An 18,712-nucleotide genomic window follows, 5' to 3' on the forward strand; every position below is an offset into this window, starting at 1 on the left:
GAAGGCAGGATTTAGTTACTATGCAACAAATAGCTGGAATAAACTCCCTGAGGATTTAAGACTTGCCCCAACTCTGAGCACCTTTAAAACAAGACTGAAGACTTTTATGTTTGCTTTAGCTTTCTGCTAAATCTTAAATACATTGCACTTTCTAAAAAGCTTTTTTAACTTTGCCTTTATTTTCTATTTTAATGCTAAAATTTTACTAATTTCTTTGCATACGTTTTCTTTACTTATCCATTATTTTATTTTATTGTATGACAATGTTTATATGTGAAGCACGAGTCTGCCTTGTGTATGAAAAGTGCTATATAAATAAAGTGGCCTTGCCTTGCCTTGCCTTAAGTAAAGTGAAGTCATTAATTTCCACAGTGTTAAAGCTCAAACCAGCAGTTATGACCAATTTTGTTATGCTGAATGGTTTTATTTATCTGTTTCCTCAGCAGCCCAGCGTGTCGACGGGGCGACCCCACCTCCAGCTCCTCTAGGTGGGGTGGTTGAGGTCCGTAGAGGACCCAGGCTGGTCCTCCCAGAGCCCTGTACACACTGCAGACAACCGGTACCCCCCACGACTACAGCGCCCCGGCCTTCTGGGCCCCCGACCTCAACGCTACACGGCTCAAACCAATCGGTGAGCAGCAAGAGTGGCCGGGGTGGGGACAGTCAGTCCCCATCCACCGCTGAGGCTACGGACAACGGTGAGGAAGACAAGAAGAACCTTTGTGCGGTAAAACAGAGAAATATAATTATCATTGGCGATCACTCAGGGGTCAAGTATGTCCTCTCTCTCTCTCTCTCTCTCTCTCGCGCTCTTTCTCTCACACATACACAAAACAAAACAAACAACGCGCAAGCAAATCCAAGGATGACACCCAGACTAGAAATGTAGAAATGTAAACAATATACCAAAACTCTTTTGAACAAGCCCAGGCGATGTTTCAAGGGACCATTAAAGCACTGCCAAGCAGTGTAGAGATATGCTAAAACCTTGTTGTGCACTATGCAATTCAAGCTTCGCTTCAGAGTTCAGTCTCATAAGCATATAGTGAGTAAATTGAGACACGCATACAGGAATGCTCCGTTATCACATAGATTTGCCTAATGTTATGTTGGGGCCCGTAATTGTATCAACTGAACAGAAATAAAACACTCAACTCACCACCCTGGGGAATCCTCACATCCTTGTATTTACTTGCTGCGGTAAACAGGATAAAGCGTCTTGATTTGCATGAGCTCTCTCACTCTCCAGCCCTGGAGAGGATGAAAAAAAAAGAAGACGACTATAAATCAAACACAATAACAATGCAGACCCTTTATTATCTATTGGATAGGCCACAGCAAAAGAGGCGTGCATGAAAGACGAGGGATTAATGTATGCAATCACATGCGCGCACACACCATATTGAACTGCGGAGCAATTATCATGCGGATGACAGCTTCTTTGGTGATGCTGTTGATGTCTGGCAGACTCCCAGCCAACCCAGCCTTACGGAAGTGATCTTCGCTGTGATTAAACAAACACAATCGCACTTGATCTCTCTCACAAGTCCAACACAGGCATAACGAGAGAAAACAAATCACAAACATGCCTGAGATTAATTTTGGGGTTAATGGTTGTTTTGTTAATCTCCTGTAGGCCATGACAGGCAGTTGGGAGAACATGTGAAGCCTGTATTTTATCTACATAAGCTTCACTTAAGATCCACAGCCTCTTTGGGAAAGGAGAGGTCATCACTGCCAAAATGATGACATAGGTGAAGCAATCAAACGCAATGATAGCCATCTTAATTTTTGCACATACACAACAAGTAGTAGTAGTTTGTTGCCAACACATTCCTCTTTAAAGGGCCTGTTGTACCACCAGGTCTGGTTTGATGCTCATTACAAATGACCCATTAGTGACATCACAAGTGGGAGTGTCCACCATATACAGTATATAATGGAGGTTTCAACAGCCTACCAATTGTTAGTCCACTTAGGCAGGGCAGTCATTCAAAATCATTTATTGTTGATCTGGGAAGATCAACTCCCTGTGTTGTGATGTCAGTAACGGGGGCGATCTTGAAGCGCCTTGTATTTCTTTTTATAAATAATAATCGTCCTACTCCTTCCCGAAGCCTCCTTCCTGGGCCTGCTGCTGGCCTGCCTCTCGTGCCAGTGCTCCGTGGTGCTGCTGGGTCTTCTGGAGGCGTGCTCCGCCTGCCTGCACCACCTCTGCGCCTGCTGCTGCCACTGCTGCGCCCAGTGCTGCGCCGAGGCGTGCGACGCGTCGGCCGAGACGTTCAGCTGCCACGCCCACTGCCACGCCGTGGTGTTCGAGTCCTGCTGCGAGTCCACCGAGTGCCTGGAGTTCTGCCTGGACTGCTGCCTCATCTGCCATCACAGCTGACCCCCCCCCGTCCCGTGGCAATCGGAGCCTTAGGGCTTTACGTCCACGTTGGGGACCATGTCGTGGCTCCTCCCACACAGAGGCGTCGCCTAAAATGTGGCTCCGCCCACGTGACTGTTCTTCTTACAACATTGTGAAATTTTTCGATGGAAAATGTATGGGGATTTCACAGGGATATGTGTGCTTTTGTTGATTTATTTGAGCTGTTGAGTCTAACTTGAAATTACAAAATAGCTGATGAATGAGTGCCATTGTCATATGGTCCCTTTCAAAGTCAATTCCCTAGAAAATCTTCAATGAAATGGAAAAGGAAACTACAATAACCAAGCAGTATATTTATAATTGTCGTTAGTCACTCTTTGACTTAACCTACATTTTAATCACTAACAATTTTAGGGCAGAGATCTATTACACTAAAAAGTGATTATTACTATTAATTATAACCACCGATCACCCTCCTACAATACAACAGTCCTACAGAATGAACTGAAACCCAGCTGTTGTTAACCAAAGTGTGCAGGGCTTTCTTATACAAACACAAAACAATACACTGAAGTTACACGTTTAATATTTGAATGCACTGATTCATTAAGCGCGGACACAGATTTAGTCAGGGTCAGTTTTGCGCACCATATTAAATATTTCTGAGTAAACAGCAGTAGCCATAACACAGTGGGATTCATTAGCGCCACAATGAAGCTGCTCTCGTTCCAAAACAAACAACCTCCAGCCGATTCCTCCGAGTCATTTCATAGTAGTCCGAGAAACATGAACCCATGTATAGAAGCTATTTGTTAGATATGGAGGATTCCCTGCCGAATATATTGTGGTATGTGCTAAGAAACATTCTCCACGCATCAATTAAAGCTCTTCCAAATCAAAAGAGAGGATGGTATACAATCTTATTTATTTAGCGAGTTTTGGGGAAAATATAAAATTCAGTGTTTTCTACTCAAGGTTTTGCGTTGATTTATTAATCAGTAGCTCTTTGTCAAGGACATTTTCTGTCTCTCTCCAGATCATAGGATAACATCTTTCACCTCAATGTGAGAAATAATTCAACAATGATGTATAATTAACTCATTGCACCCTGCAGTGCCAACGAAACCCTACTTCTCCACTCTGTCGAGTAATCACATCTGACACAACAAAAGATTTTGTCCTCACCAAACCCCCCAAAGAATACATCGGCCCACACATCAGTTTAATGTCGGTGCATGTTAACTTTGTACATGAAATAGCCATGCACAGATTGAACTCTGACCTCTGTGTGTCTCTTGATGAAGGGGGGCATGCTTTGGGCTCTACGTTCAGATGAGGGTTTCTCATGTCGTGTAGAAAGACTCCTGCTTTGAATGGCTCCTGCATCGCTCTTTGCAGCTGAAGAACGAGGTGATGTGAAACTTGTCAGTCGCTTCTTAACTCCCCATCCTCCACCTCCTTCCTTCCTCCTCCTCCTCCTGAATCGCTTGCTTGCTTCTCTCGTAACATGAAAGGACCACGTGCCGTTTATTCTCCCCAGATCTCCGGAGTCGGCCCTTCTGAGCTCTCATTGTTTTCTCCGCGCGTGATGACAGTGAAGATAGCCAAAAATAAAACAAAGGCGTGCACTTACAAGACAACACTAAACTGTCAATCTGCACGACGCAAATGAAGAGGCTCGTTTAAAGTGTGTCATCACAACGGAATCGAATCAAAGGGTTTACTTTACCAACAACGGCTTGGGATTCTGCTGCTGCCGGTGACATGAGGCCGTGGTGACATCTGATTTGGAGTAGCGACCACAGCACAGCGAATGTTACACACGTTTTGTTCCGTTTGTCCCGCTCAATTTGTTACAGCGGTACCGTAACACTCGAGGCCATAATGTGTGCAGAGGAAATAATAGCCCCATAGCACAGGAACAATGAATGCTTAATCTGTAGGTGTAGAGAAGGCCTGACAAATCAGGATTATTAGTGTGTCTGAATGTGAAGGCTTGCAGTAGTGTTGGACAGTAGATGTGGTCGATCAGTAAAACAAACAGAATAATTAATAATCTGTACACACTGCATTAGGCCTAGAACTACCATGTCCAGGTATGCATACGATTTGTGTTGCGTTTAACAGTGATTGTTCACATTGCCCAAATGTGGCACTATTTGAAGTGAAAATTATTTAAAAAACTAAAAGTATTTTCTGACACAACCACGCAGACACACGCACATAATGAGGGGATATGGTGACGGTTGTCCGCAGTGAGTAACGGCGAGTGGACTACACATAAAAGATGACCCACTGGTGAACAGAAGGCTATGTTTTAAAACTCGAGTCGTTTCTTTTCTTCTTCCAAAAGCCAAAAACCTTTGAGCACATTTGCAGAAGACCGTGTGTCTATTTGTATTCCTCCACGCCACCCTAAAGCTCAGTGACAATGTTTGTAACCTTCTCAATCAAAACAAAGGTTTGCGTGTTGCGTGTGTGTGAAGTAGCGTCTTTAAAAACAAAGAATAAAAAGAAAAACCATAACAGCTAATAGTCAGTCTGTCATGTGTACCCACTTGCTGTAAACGAAACAAAAATAAACGTAACAGGATTTGAATATCTAACATTTGAGCCTGACAGAGAGGGCAGATCAAAGCGGGGAGAGACACGCGTGTGGGAAACGAATCGTCAACACATTGTCTCGTTTTAATAAATGAGGGGAATGGTTTCCGTCAAGCCCCTGCGCGCCATGCGAATTTGTGCGGGGTACGAGTAGGCGTATCAAAACTTAAGATAATGAGGGTTAGGCAATCGGTCTGCATGAATTATTGATGCTTTTCTTACCTCATTTCATCTAGGAATGAGAGGCCTTGGACGCGCCGGGAAAAGCATGCAGCGTAATTGCGTCGGGGCGTTTTCCGAGGACTGATCCCGGAGTAACGGAGGTAAATATACTAAATATAATATAACAAAGATTTATTTACCATATTAACGCGGTTGCTAATGAGTGCCGTCGTCATTTATTCATCGACTATGAAAACAAAAACAAAGATGCTTGAATACAATAAGAGCATGCTAATGTGACATGATTTGAATAAAAATGTTGGTCACTAAATAAATGTTCTGACTTTTTTATACATTCATAAGTAACAAACCTTTTTTCATCTTATTTTAAAGACTTTATTTACAACTGTAGGTTCTTCTGTAATGTACAGGCGTCTAAAATGTTCCCTTCTCAGATTGTACGCTACAAATGTCATGAAAGTACGAGGACAAAAAGGAAATACTGATACATTTCCACTTTTTTGGTGAAAGATAACACAAAACCTGAAATAACTGAAAAGCAAAACCTAATGACTGTTGACAACGTAAACTGCTTGAGGGTATCCAGATTATTCTGTTTTTTGTCTCATTCCAAATACAGTACAGTAACTTTACAAAAAACAACCAATCAAAACCATCAAAAATATCAGTCGTATACCAAATGATCTGGATTTCAGTAATCACACCACTGGATGGCAAGCATCAAACGGTATCTCTAGTTGGCACCACTGGCGCACAACAACAAATAATAATAATTACAAAGATAAATCTTTGTAATTCCAAATAAACACAAATAAAAACCCAAACCGTACACAGTATATACACACCGTTCCCAAAACATACAGCACGAGTTGCAGCACAAGCAGCCAATTCAGGAGGATCAACCTCCCCCCTCGTACCCACCGATAATAAGGGTGTTAAAACCATGCCATAGCATACGCCTTTAAAAAGGAGAACATTAATAACAACATTAAAACCCTGCCATTTTGCTCCTGAGTGGATAAGTGCAATGTGCGTCCGTGAGGGAGACAGACAGACAGACAGACAGACAAAGAGGGAGAAAGAGAGAGAGAGAGAGAGAGCGAGCGAGCGAGCTTCAGACTACCGACGGTGGTGATGATAAATATCTTGATGGTGGTGATGGCGCCGCCCGCTTTGCCGATTAGCCTCTTTACAAAACCCAGTCTTACCCGCCCTCAATACTGGCGTTGATTGTCACGAACTGATTAAATATCGATGCCTTGTTGCGGCAGGAGCTCCGTCCGGCCATATAAGGTCGTAGTGTTCTTTAGTCGCAGGCATGGTGGCACAGAAGGGGGGGGGGGGGGGGGGTCCGTGAGAGGCTGCCCCCTCCGCCCCCCCCCCCCCTCAGATCATGTAGTTCCTCTTCAGGACGTCCAGGTACTGCTGCGTGGCGCGGCTCCCCGGGTCGTCCAGGGGGTCCGCTGCCGAGGCAGAGCCCAGCGGGGACAGCCGGGCCGAGCCCCCACTACCCTCCAGCTCCACCGTGGCTGGGGGGGGGGGGGGGGGGGGTTAGGAGTGACAGGGGGGAGATTGGAGATGGGACGTTATTATGGGGAAAATCGTCCCCATAATAATAACCTCCCATACACCATCAACCCCATTCCCCCCTCTGTTCTCATGCGGGGGCCCAGAAACTGGACCCCCGCATGAGAACAGAAGGGGAATGGGGTTGATGGTGTATGGGAGGTTATTATGGGGTGTGATGGGGACTCACCGAACCCCGCGTGAGAACGGAGATCCGCTCTGTGGTCTGTCGTTCGTTTTTTTACTGTTTTTGTGTTTGTTCGATTTATTTGCTGCATTTTGTATTTAGTTGCATAGGTTTTACTTTGCAAACCTTGTATCAAAAAGGGGGATGTAAACACAATCTGAATGACGGCACAATGGTTGTGTGTTTTGTGTGTGTGGAGAGGCCCCAGATCACGCACCATGGCTCAGCTCCTTGGTCACGTTTCTCTCCAACTCACTCTGCATCTGGAGGAAGCAGGCGGGAGTAGATTTAACTAGATCATATAATAATGTGATAGTAATATAATTATTATAAAAAAATATTCAGATGACCAATTGATGCATACACTCCAAACGGGAAAAAGAATACCAAGGGGTGTTTCAAAAATAACGACACACATTTTACACACACACACACACACACACACACACACACACACACACACACACACACACACACACACACACACACACACACACACACACACACACACACACACACACTTGTAAGAGGTCTGCAGGTCTGCACGGCACAACATGCACACATGCAGGGTAAAAACATGGGCCCGTGCTTTCATATTCTGACGGTTTAAGCGGCTGCTTGAAAACACTGAACCGTGCAACACACACAATTGTGCTCCTCTGAGTGCTAGTTAAATAAAGGGACAAACTTAAAAAAAATGTGACTGCTGACATATCTTTAGATACGGCCATTGACTTCCTTTTGAAAATATGGGTTGTCAATTTGAGGCGCTCTCCCCCTTATGTGAACAAGAAATCCCCCCAGCCTCATCACGGTACTGCTGTGAAATAAAATTCATTTTGATCGTGATTTAGACTTTCGGGTCAAACGATCTCCAAACTAACATAATCAACCTAAAAAAAAAAAAAGGTTTATATATATATAATATTTATTTTTCTATTCTAGATAAATATTTTTACATTGTTTGATTTTGACATTTTCGATTTTTGCATTTGTATTTTTCAAAATTCTCAGTTACGAAGGTTTTTTTGGAGAGAAATGCTTTATAAACGCATCATGTTTTAAACTCAAAAATCATCGTTTGAATAATCGTGACTTCAAAATTGACCAAAATAATCGTGATTATGATTTCTTTGCATAACCGAGCAGCCTTACATCACGTTACTCCTGCCAAGCTCAGGGTGCACTTTAATGAAGTCCAATCAGTGGCAACAACGACAAAGTGTGTATTCTGAGAGGACCTCCACTCTCACATGAACACCCTATAGAAAGAGTATTACCCAAATGGCAGCTGCTCACAATCAAATAAAAACAATTCCCATGAGCTCCCTTGCATCTTCTCTCTCCCGACAGCTACTCCACATTTTGAGTGGATTTACTTTGTAGCGTGATTGAGCTGGCTGGATAAAGAAATTAAAGGATGTGAGGTACAGTCCCTTAATATATATAGCTTTCTGATCTGAATGCAAAATAACTGCTCTGTTGTTTTGCAAATCCAATCTAGAAGACCCTCTAAAACAAGAGTGACAAGGGAGGGTCAAAGGGAAAAACCGAGGGGCCTGATTGGCTTACATCTAGGCGCCCTGACAGCTCATCCAGCCAGCCGGCGAATAAGAAGCCCGGGGTTCCTACTCCTCTGCCTCCAAGATGGCAGCCGTCTTCAACATGTTTTTATTGTGCACCAACGTATCGAGCAATATATGCACGGTCGGACCGTTTCCCCGATTGGTTTGACGCCAAATTCCCGCCAAAGTGATGCTAACCATAGGAACCCCGTTGACACAGGTCCCTGGAGGAGGGTCTACCGGTCCGGGGGGAGGGGGGGGGGGGCATAAAGCGACAGGGAAGCAAGCAGAGGTACGCCAGCCAAATCAACCCAGGGGGGACTCAACTCACAGCTTGCTACACACCTGCTCATGTGTCTGGCTGTAGAGGGGAGAGGTGAGAGACAGATTTCTGAGCTAGAAGCTGAAAGGAGTGAGACGAAGAGGAAGAGGAAGAAGAAGAAGAGGAGACGTTAGGCACGCGGCCAACCACCGTGCTACGACAGAGAGAACGTCACAGACACAGGCTCAGAAACACACGGACACGGAGACATTGATCAGTGCCGACTGCAGCTGGTTTCGTTGCCGTGTGGTGAGAGTGGGAACAGAGTGACTCAAAGGGCAGCCCCACTGCAAGGCAACATCCGTTCTCTTGTCCAAACAAAGAATCAAGCAATAAGTAAATCAATTAAAATAAATATGTTACTTTCTACACAATCTACCGTTTGAGTAGAAACACAAACTACCGTCATTTTAATGAGCTTTACTTGATGAACGGTTATTTTTATAAGCCCAGTTAGAATTCCAAGACATTCCGGTCAAAGCGCGCGCCTCCAGATCTACACCTGGTACGGCCACCGCCCCTACCTGCGCACCGTTCCCGACACGTGACGGCGAAGGAAATACAAACAAAGAAAAAACAAACACAACAACAGCAAAAAATCAGTAATATCCCGCAAAGGAAGACAAAAACAACCACCCCAGAAACACCGCCGCCCCAGCGCTGCTCACCTTGGCCAGGTAATCCTCCACTCTGCTGCCCTGCCGCCCCCCCAGGGGGCTGCCCCCGGGCCCCAGGCCCAGGCCCCCCAGGGAGGCCCCGTAGGCGGGCAGCGAGCCCAGGGAGCCCAGGTCCAGCGGGGGGCCCCCCAAGCTGCCGTTGGCCATGCTGCTGGCGATCAGCGACTTGCTGCGGTGACGCTCGCCCAGGAGCTTGGCGTTGGCCTCCGCCAGACGGTCGTTGGCCCTGAGAGGGAGGGAGAGGTCAAGGGTCACCCCGGGCAAGCCCCTGCAAGGCTGGTGCAGAGGTGTTCAGAGAGACCATGGTGGACCCTAACATGTTAAGAGAGACCACGGTGAACCCTAACATGTAAAGAGAGACCACGGTGAACCCTAACATGTTAAGAGAGACCACGGTGAACCCTAACATGTTAAGAGAGACCACAGTGAACCCTAACATGTTAAGAGAGACCACGGTGAACCCTAACATGTTAAGAGAGAGACCACGGTGAACCCAAACATGTTAAGAGAGACCACGGTGAACCCTAACATGTTAAGAGAGACCACGGTGAACCCCAACATGTTAAGAGAGACCACGGTGAACCCTAACATGTTAGGAGAGACCACGGTGAACCCTAACATGTTAAGAGACCACGGTGAACCCCAACATGTTAAGAGAGAGACCACGATGAACCCTAACATGTTAAGAGACCACGGTGAACCCTAAAATGTTAAGAGAGACCACAGAGAACCCTAACATGTTAAGAGAGAGACCACGGTGAACCCTAACATGTTAAGAGAGACCACGGTGAACCCCAACATGTTAAGAGAGAGACCACGGTGAACCCTAACATGTTAAGAGACCACGGTGAACCCCAACATGTGCTCACCGGTCCAGCTTGGCCGCCAGGGCCTTGCGGAGGCGCAGCTCGTCGGTGTAGAGCTCCCGGTAGCGGTCCAGCTCGCTGCGGGCCGACTCCCTCAGGCTGAGGCTGTCCTGCTGGCCGGACCGCGCCCGGCCCAGCTCCGCCTCCAGCTCCCGGATCCGCTGCTCCAGCTGGGCGCGCACGCTGGCCTCGTTGGCCGACTTGATGTGGTCCAGAGCGTCCTGAGACGCCGCCTGGTTCTGATGGAGGGGGGGGGGGGGGGGGGGGGCACACACAAACAGTCACACACACGGTCACAAAGACACACACACACACACACACACACACACAAACAGTCACACAGACACAAACAGTCACACACACGGTCACAAAGACACACACACACACACACACACCAGTCACACAGACACAAACAGTCACAGTCACAAACAGTCACAGTCACAGTCACAGTCACACACACACACACACACACAGTCACAGTCACACACACACACACACACACACACACAAACAGTCACACACACACAAACAGTCACACACACAAACAGTCACACACACACAGTCACACAGACACAGACACGATGCCTTTTCCATCTTTTGCAGCAGTTTTTATCTATAAATTGTCTATTCAGCAGCTTAGAATGAATTTAGACACAGGCCCTGTTGCTCAAGGACACCTGTGGCCTTTGGGACTCAAACTCAGCACTTTTCAGCTGGGAGGGGTGCATCACCCCATGCACTGTCCTACCACACCCACACACTACCTACTGGGCATGAATGGAAACAAATGTTGCGTTCAAAGTTTTGGTGATTGATAAGTTATTGTGTGTGTGTGTGTGTGTGTGTGTGTGTGTGTGTGTGTGTGTGTGTGTGTGTGTGTGTGTGTGTGTGTGTGTGTGTGTGTGTGTGTGTGTGTGTGTGTGTGTGTGTGTGTGTGTCTGCCTTTCCCGCCCACTAGAGCAGCCCCTCACCAAACCCAACTCCAACTGAAGGCAGGGCTGGTAATTAAACAGTGCTGCCTCTCGATTTTCTGCTGCATAGGGGTGTGTGTGTGTCTCTGTGTGAATGTGTATTTGCGTGGGTGCATGCGCCCATCTCCTCCCACTACCTGCAGGAAGACGTTGACCTCCTCCAGCTTCTGGCGGATCTGCAGGCTGGCCCGGTCCTCGGCCTCCCTCCGGTACCTCTCTGCCTGGCCGGGGTCGGCGGGGCCGGCCTCCTGGGCCCTCCGCCGCGCCTCCTCCAGCTGCTCCTCCAGCCGCTGGTGGCTGCGGCCCAGGCCTTGCATGGAGGCCAGCCGCTCCTTCAGCTCCGCGTTGGCCGCCTCCAGCTGCCCGACGCGGGACGCCTCCCTCTCCAGCTGCCCCGCCATGTCCTCCGTCGCCTGTAGGGGGCGACGTCGCGGGTCAGAAAGGGGGCATGGCCGTTTAAAAGGTCCCGTGGCATGCCACCCGGTGTGAGTGCGACAAGCCGTTTTGAAAACCTGCCCCTTATGACATCACAGGTGGGCGTGGCCAGCTGGATGTGTGCTGGATAGATCAGTGTACCAGACTACCCGGTGGACTGTAGCATGCGTCGCTCATCTATCCGTCATACATCTAGGTGGCCACGCCCACCTGTGATGTCATAAGGGACAGATTTCCAAAACGGCCTGTATGGCTAATCACACCCCACCTGGTGGCATGCCATGGGACCTTTAATTGTAGAATTATGTGCAATAAATAGGTTAGCACTTTAGCACATAGCCCTTTAGCACTAAGCACTTTACAACATTGCACTTTATCCACAAGTTCTAGTGCTAGGGCAATACAATATAATGTTAACACTTGCACTTTATCCCCACACTGTAGATTTCTGTGCAATACAGCAAAGCGCAATTTAACTTACAGTCTACCAAGCGCCACGTTGTCTATGTTAAAATGTTGGTTTGTCTGTTTGTTTTTATTGTACTCTCTGTTTAGCTTATGAAAGCAATGATGCACTGTGCCCAAGACAAATTTCCCCATGGGGACAAGGAAGTTTAACCTTACCTAGGTTAAACTTCGTTGAGACTGATTCACATTTCTTTACTGATATTTTCTCAGGTAATGTGTTGCTGTTTTGTAGAAATGTTTGGATCATGATGATGGAAGATGTCATAAGTGTGAGTGAGTGAGTGAGTGAGTGAGTGAGTGAGTGAGTGAGTGAGTGAGTGAGTGAGTGAGTGAGTGAGTGAGTGAGTGAGTGAGTGAGTGAGTGAGCGTGCGCGCGAGTGAGACCTTGTCTCTCATGCTGAGCCTCAGGGTGTCCATCCTCTGGCTGCCCATGGGTGAGCCGCCCTCTTGCTCCCTCAGCCTCTTCTTGGCCGTCTTCAGCAGAGTCCGCAGCCTTCATCACACAACAAACAAACAGGGGAAAACGGAGAAGAACATAAAAACCCTGCCTTCACTTTTCCAAACCCAACAACGAGTCATATAATGACGATACTATGTGCTGTGTGAGATCATATCAAATAGTGTGCTTAAGTGAATGCAAAACGAAATATTATATACAGATTTGTTTATCAGCTAGTTAGTGTGTGTATGACTTTATTTCTTACTAATGAATGCCTTTATCTCGTTGAACAAACTCTTCCTTAATCTAATATCCAAGTGTACGCAACACAATGAAAGGTGGGTCTAGTGTCTAGTCCAGTACACATGCAAGCCAGGAGTCAGCAGGGATGAGATCGGGACCAGTTCACCGCTCAGTACTCCGATAGGGACGGGAACCAATCAGAGCCCTGCAGCAGCTACACCAGGAGGAGGCGGGGTCACGTGACAGCGGTTGGGTGGATGAGAAGACCACATATATATAAATATATATAGATATATAGATATATATATATACACACAGACGCCGCATTGACAGCTTCGGCTGGTTTTGTTTTGTAAAATGAATCCCTATGAATCATCAATAGTGTGTATATATTAGTCTGTGTATATATGAGGTCTCTGGGGCAGACCGCTGCTTTCTACTGGGGGGTCCCTTACACGGGATGAACTGCAGGAGATCCAGGGGTCAGAGGTCAGGAGGCGGGAGGCGGGGGGGTACAGTTTGTCACCTGTACATTTCTTTCTGTAAGTCCGTGTTCCTCTTCATCTCCTGGTCCAGCCTGCCGTCCACCGCCTTCTTCTGCTCCGCCATCTTCCTGGCTCTCTTCTTCTCCGTCTCCATCTAGAGGGGAGGGGTGGTACCGCGGGTTAACGACCGCTCCCAAGTCAATAGCAGGGCTCCTTTCGGGGGGATGTCACACGACATCGGAAAAAATACCAAAAACACGTTTCTAATCCTGGGCATGAAAAAAACGCTGAATAATCATGAGCGTTTCAACACATAAGTGTCACTGCGGGTGTACGAACACTTTTATGCACATTCGGTGACTACAGTCGGCTTCTTGTCTTTTTTTTTATACGAGAATTATACGAGTGATGGCGATGAGAGGGAGAGATAGTCGAGTCAAAGACGGAGATAAAGACAATGATTGAGGCTTAAGGGCTGATTATGGTCGCATGTACACGCAACGCAAGGACCACGCAGACGCTGTGACGCAGTCGTCAACCTGTTTTGGGTTCTGCGTCGGGTTTTAGTGAGCGGACCAATCACAGCCCTTGCTGCCACGTCGCCTCGACGGAAGGTAAACATTGTTGGGAGGCGCACGTCAGGCCCTTGCGGTGGACGCAAGGAGGGTCCGCAAGGATGTAACCCCCTTGCGTTGGGTGACCGTGGGACCATAATCAGCCCTTAAGGTCCAGAGCCAGAGGGAAAGGGGGACGGCGGGGGGAGCACCTGGCTGCCGAGCTCGGACCGCTCCTTCTCCAGCTCGGCCAGCCTCAGGCCCAGCTTGGAGCGGCTCTTCAGCTCCTCCTCCCACAGGGCCTGGGAGTCCTGGGCCGTGTGGGACAGCTGGCTCTGCCTCTGAGTCTGGGGGGGGGGGGAAAGAGAGAGAGCGAGAGCGAGAGAGAGAGAGAGAGAGAGACAGAGACAGAGAGAGAGAGAGAGGGAGAGAGACATAGAGAGGGAGAGAGAGAGACATAGAGAGAGAGAGACATAGAGAGGGAGAGAGAGAGAGACGGAGAGAGAGAGACAGAGACATAGAGAGAGAGACAGAGACAGAGACAGAGACAGAGACAGACAGAGAGATTAGAGCACAGCACAAGCAGGGCCAGAAGATAATGAGTGTTGTTGGAGTTCAACGCAGGCCAGTGCAGAGGTTTTTGAGGGAGAAGTGTGCCGTGGTCTCTCACCTCTCTGTTGAGTTGGTCCTCCAGGGTCATCTTACTGCCTTGAAGGTTGGTCACCAAGTCCTCCAGCCGACCTCTGACCTGGAGAAATAGCACCAGGAAGGGCATCAGGAGACACTCCGGAAGATGCTTGAAAAAGTCGACTTATATATTATTATTGACTAGGCCTGCACGATTCGGGGAAAAATATGAATCACGATTTTTTTTTGCTAAGAATTAATATTACGATTCTCTGCCATGGTTTTTTTTTCTCACGAAATCCAATTTTTATTAAATAATAAATTGTATTATTATATTATTATTTATTATTAAAATAAAATGGCAGTAGCAAACATAGTTTTTTGGCACCTCTAGCACGTTGCGTTTCATATGGCCCTTTATAACTGATTAAAGTGGAGTCTCAAAAACGGAATGATTAATTTTGTACATATAGCAGCACATTGTCTTTAATTGCTGGCCTTTTAGAACCAACTCCACACACCTGTAAATTAAGGCGTAAAAAAAATAAATAATAATAAAATCAAGATTGCGATTTATAACGATTTATCGTGCAGGCCTATTATGGATAAGTGTACATTTAATCCAATCGGGTGAACACCAAAAGCCACTAAGCCCCTCAACAGTCAAGGAAAAAAACAAGAACCACAAGTCTTGGTGGCATAAGAAAGAAACCTTCTAGGCCCTAATTGGTAAAAACAAAAAACTTCATGCAGCTTGAGAAGGAACCAAAAAGCAGAGCCCAAGACGATTGATGTAACATTCAGGAAAACAAGATCCCATCACCCAGAGAACCCTGAAACCAGCAGTCAGATAGGATGAAGGAAAACAAAACCAACACCAGATCCCATCACCCAGAGAACCCTGAAACCAGCAGTGAGATAGAAAGTCCATGTATCTATATCCACTTTCTATGGAGGTTTCATAGATCTCTAAAATCGAGGTGCACCCACACAGGAGACTAAGCTTAGAAACCAAAATACCAACCGCGCCTTCGGGACTGTCAGATGGCTGTGGGAATGAATTCAACACGTCATCAACACGCAGATGGAAACACGGGAATGCTGCCACGCCTTTAATTGACTTCATTTTATCTTATCGGACTTGGTTAGAAGGCATGCTTCTGATTAAACTATCCTACTAATCTTTATATTGTGATTCCTTTAACTGGTCAGCAGTTCGTTTTAAATATGGTCTTTCATAACTGGAATAATTTCAGGATTTGTGGGCCTTCATTGTTCCTGGCCTGACTTCTATGCTATTCGTCTGCTGAATGATTTAACTCATGTAAATGTGGCGCCCAACTGTTAGCCGTTGGATGGCGTCCTTACCACGGTAGCCTCGTGCACTCCCTTCTGCAGCGCCTCGATCTTGTTCGCCTGCTGCTTAGCCGCAGCCTCCAGTCGGGCGTTCTCTATCTCCAGCCTGAATATACATCATCAAAGAGCATCATCAAGCCCCTGCCAGGACCACCACCGGGAATACAATGAAACAAACCAATGTTTTCAGAATCATGGGGAGGTTTCTGTCCGGGAAATCGGGACCCCGTATAGCTACTTTACACTCCTGTTTGTATGTGTGTGTGTGTGTGTGTGTGTGTGTGTGTGTGTGTGTGTGTGTGTGTGTGTGTGTGTGTGTGTGTGTGTGTGTGTGTGTGTGTGTGAGAGAGAGAGTGAGAGAGAGAGAGAGAGAGTGGGTTTGTGAGTGAGTGAGTGAGTGAGTGAGTGAGTGAGTGAGTGAGTGAGTGAGTCAGCGAGTGAGAGTGGGTGTGTGAGTGAGTGAGAGAGTGAACACCTGACTGAGTGAGTTAGGGAGTGAGAGTGAGTGAGTGTCTACGTGCGTGCGTGTGTGTGTGCGTACCTCTGCACAGCCTCCTCCAGCAGCTTGATTGTGGCGTCCGAGCCAGCCGAGGTAGCCAGCGCCTCCCGGAGCTTCTGATTGGCCGCGGCCAGCTCTCGCTCGCGGTCGTCCAGCGTGGCCTTCAGAGCGTTGACACGTCGCTCCGCCTGCACGTACTGGTCCTCGCTCTCGTCCAGCTGCAGGGGTCAGAGGTCACAGGGTTAAATCTCTGTTTGTGTGCTAGGGCTGCAAAAATGTGTTGATGGACCGTATATGAATCAAATCTATTTTTGATATTAGATCAATCTTTTAAGTTGTTATCGAGTACAACTGGACAAACAAACAGTTCCTGCTTAATGTTGCAGTTAAATTAAAACATTTGCTTCATGGATCATTCGAAAATGATCAGTTTGGACTCTGCTATTATTTATGACATTTTAAATACTAAATGATTAATCAAAAAATAATCATATGTTGATTAGACTTTGATAATAATTGATAGTGCAGTTCTTCTTTTTACTACTCTCCTGTACTTTCTCCTGTTATTAAACCTCCCTCCTGGAATCAATACAGCGCCGCAGTGAGCGTGGACGTCCAGCAGGTGGTGCCGTTTCCTACCTTGCTCTTGAGCCGGTCTAGGTCCTTGAAGAGGCGGGCCTTCTCCTCCTCCAGGTCGTTGCGGTAGCGCGTGTTCACCTCCAGCGACGCCTCGCTCATGGACAGCTTCTTCAGGGAGTCGGCCAGCTCTTGCTGAAGCTGCCTCACACTGGACTGCTCAGAGAGAGAGAGAGAGAGAGACATAGGGACAGAGAGGTAGAGAGACAGCCGGAGAGAAAAAGGGAGCAAAAGAAAGAGCGTGAGGGACATAGACACAGTGCATGTCCTGGTCGGACAGGAGGGGAGAAAGCTCTTGAACAGGACAGTAGCATTTGGACGCTATGCTAAAGGTGGCCGTTTGTGGAGGAGAGGGTCCGAGACGCAGGTTATAGGCCTCGCCCTCCATCTTCTCACCCTCCAGATTTATACGTGCTCGCACACCTCTCTCCCTCCCTCCCTCTCTCCCTCCCTCCCTCCCTCCCTCTCTCTTTCTCTCCTCCAACATCTACACCTGCTCCCTCTCCCTCTCTCCCCCCCTGCACCCTCACCTCTCTCTCCTCCCCCCTGCTCCCTCACCTCTCCACCCCCTCACCTCTCTCCCTCCCCTGCCCCCTCACCACTCTCTCTCCCCCCCCCCCCCCCCCCCCCCCCCTCACCTCTCCCCCCCCCTCACCTCTCCCCCCCCCTCACCTCTCCCCCCCCTCACCTCTCTGCCCCCTCACCTCTCTCTCCGCCCTCTCCTCCTCCGTCTTGTACACCTGCTCCCGGAGGTCGGCCGCCTTGCCCGCCAGCTCGCGGCTGCGTTCCTCCGCCACCTGGACGCGGGCCTCGGCGTCGGCCCGCAGCTGGGCCACCAGCTGGCCGAAGCGCTCCTGGGCGTCACCGACGGCGCGCTCCGTGGCCACGCCCTTGTTCTGGGCCTGCTCCAGCTGCTGCCGCAGCAGGGCGCCGTCGCTCTGCGCCTGGCCCAGCCGCTCCTGGGTGGCCTCCAGGCGGGCCGAGGCGCGCCCGCCCAGCTCCCGCTCCGCCCGCAGCGCCTCCTCCAGCTCCCGGGCGCGGGCGGCGGCCGCCTGGCCCTCCCGCTGGCCGGCGTCCAGCAGCAGGCTCTTCTCCGTCAGCTGCAGGGCGACGCGGTGCACCTCGTTCTCCAGGCCGTTGGCCCGCGCCTCCGCCGCAGCCAGCCGCTGGGAGAGACCGCCCACCTCGTCGCGCTGGCCCGCCACCTCGCCTGCACGCCATCACGGCCAGGGGACAACATGAGTTAGGGCTGCACGCCATCACGCCCAGGGGACAACACGAGTTAGGGCTGCACGCCATCACGCCCAGGGGACAACATGAGTTAGGGCTGCACGCCATCACAGCCAGGGGACAACACGAGTTAGGGCTGCACGCCATCACGCCCAGGGGACAACATGAGTTAGGGCTGCACGCCATCACAGCCAGGGGACAACACGAGTTAGGGCTGCACGCCATCACGCCCAGGGGACAACATGAGTTAGGGCTGCATGCCACACGCCCAGGGGACAACATGAGTTAGGGCTGCATGCCACACGCCCAGGGGACAACATGAGTTAGGGCTGCACGATTAATCGCATTTTGATCGTGATTTCCTTTTTTACGTCAAACTAATATAAATTAGTTTTATTCGATTATATGCTACGTTTCACCGTGATGAT

The 18,712-nt window shown here is 48.5% G+C and overlaps 2 protein-coding genes across 2 annotated transcripts in view; one reads left to right on the top strand and one right to left on the bottom strand.

The window, feature by feature from the left end:
- Positions 1-4,935, top strand: part of LOC115550893 (myoD family inhibitor) — a 6,521-nt gene extending 1,586 nt beyond the window's left edge. Inside the window, exons 2-3 of the mRNA XM_030366265.1 lie at positions 444-698; positions 2,118-4,935. Of these exons, the coding sequence (XP_030222125.1) occupies positions 444-698; positions 2,118-2,389 (527 nt within the window). The 3' untranslated portion in view covers positions 2,390-4,935. The remainder of the gene's footprint in view (positions 1-443; positions 699-2,117) is intronic.
- A 415-nt stretch (positions 4,936-5,350) lies between these two features.
- ankrd26 (ankyrin repeat domain containing 26) overlaps positions 5,351-18,712 on the bottom strand; it is a 35,226-nt gene continuing 21,864 nt past the window's right edge. The window contains 14 exon segments of the mRNA XM_030366266.1: positions 5,351-6,687; positions 7,129-7,174; positions 9,467-9,701; positions 10,345-10,580; positions 11,450-11,725; positions 12,600-12,708; positions 13,424-13,536; positions 14,149-14,283; positions 14,607-14,684; positions 15,588-15,611; positions 15,932-16,025; positions 16,461-16,636; positions 17,058-17,210; positions 17,759-18,264. Of these exon segments, the coding sequence (XP_030222126.1) occupies positions 6,545-6,687; positions 7,129-7,174; positions 9,467-9,701; positions 10,345-10,580; positions 11,450-11,725; positions 12,600-12,708; positions 13,424-13,536; positions 14,149-14,283; positions 14,607-14,684; positions 15,588-15,611; positions 15,932-16,025; positions 16,461-16,636; positions 17,058-17,210; positions 17,759-18,264 (2,324 nt within the window). The 3' untranslated portion in view covers positions 5,351-6,544.

Source organism: Gadus morhua, chromosome 9 (assembly GCF_902167405.1).
Source record: "Gadus morhua chromosome 9, gadMor3.0, whole genome shotgun sequence".
NCBI classification, from domain to species: domain Eukaryota; kingdom Metazoa; phylum Chordata; class Actinopteri; order Gadiformes; family Gadidae; genus Gadus; species Gadus morhua.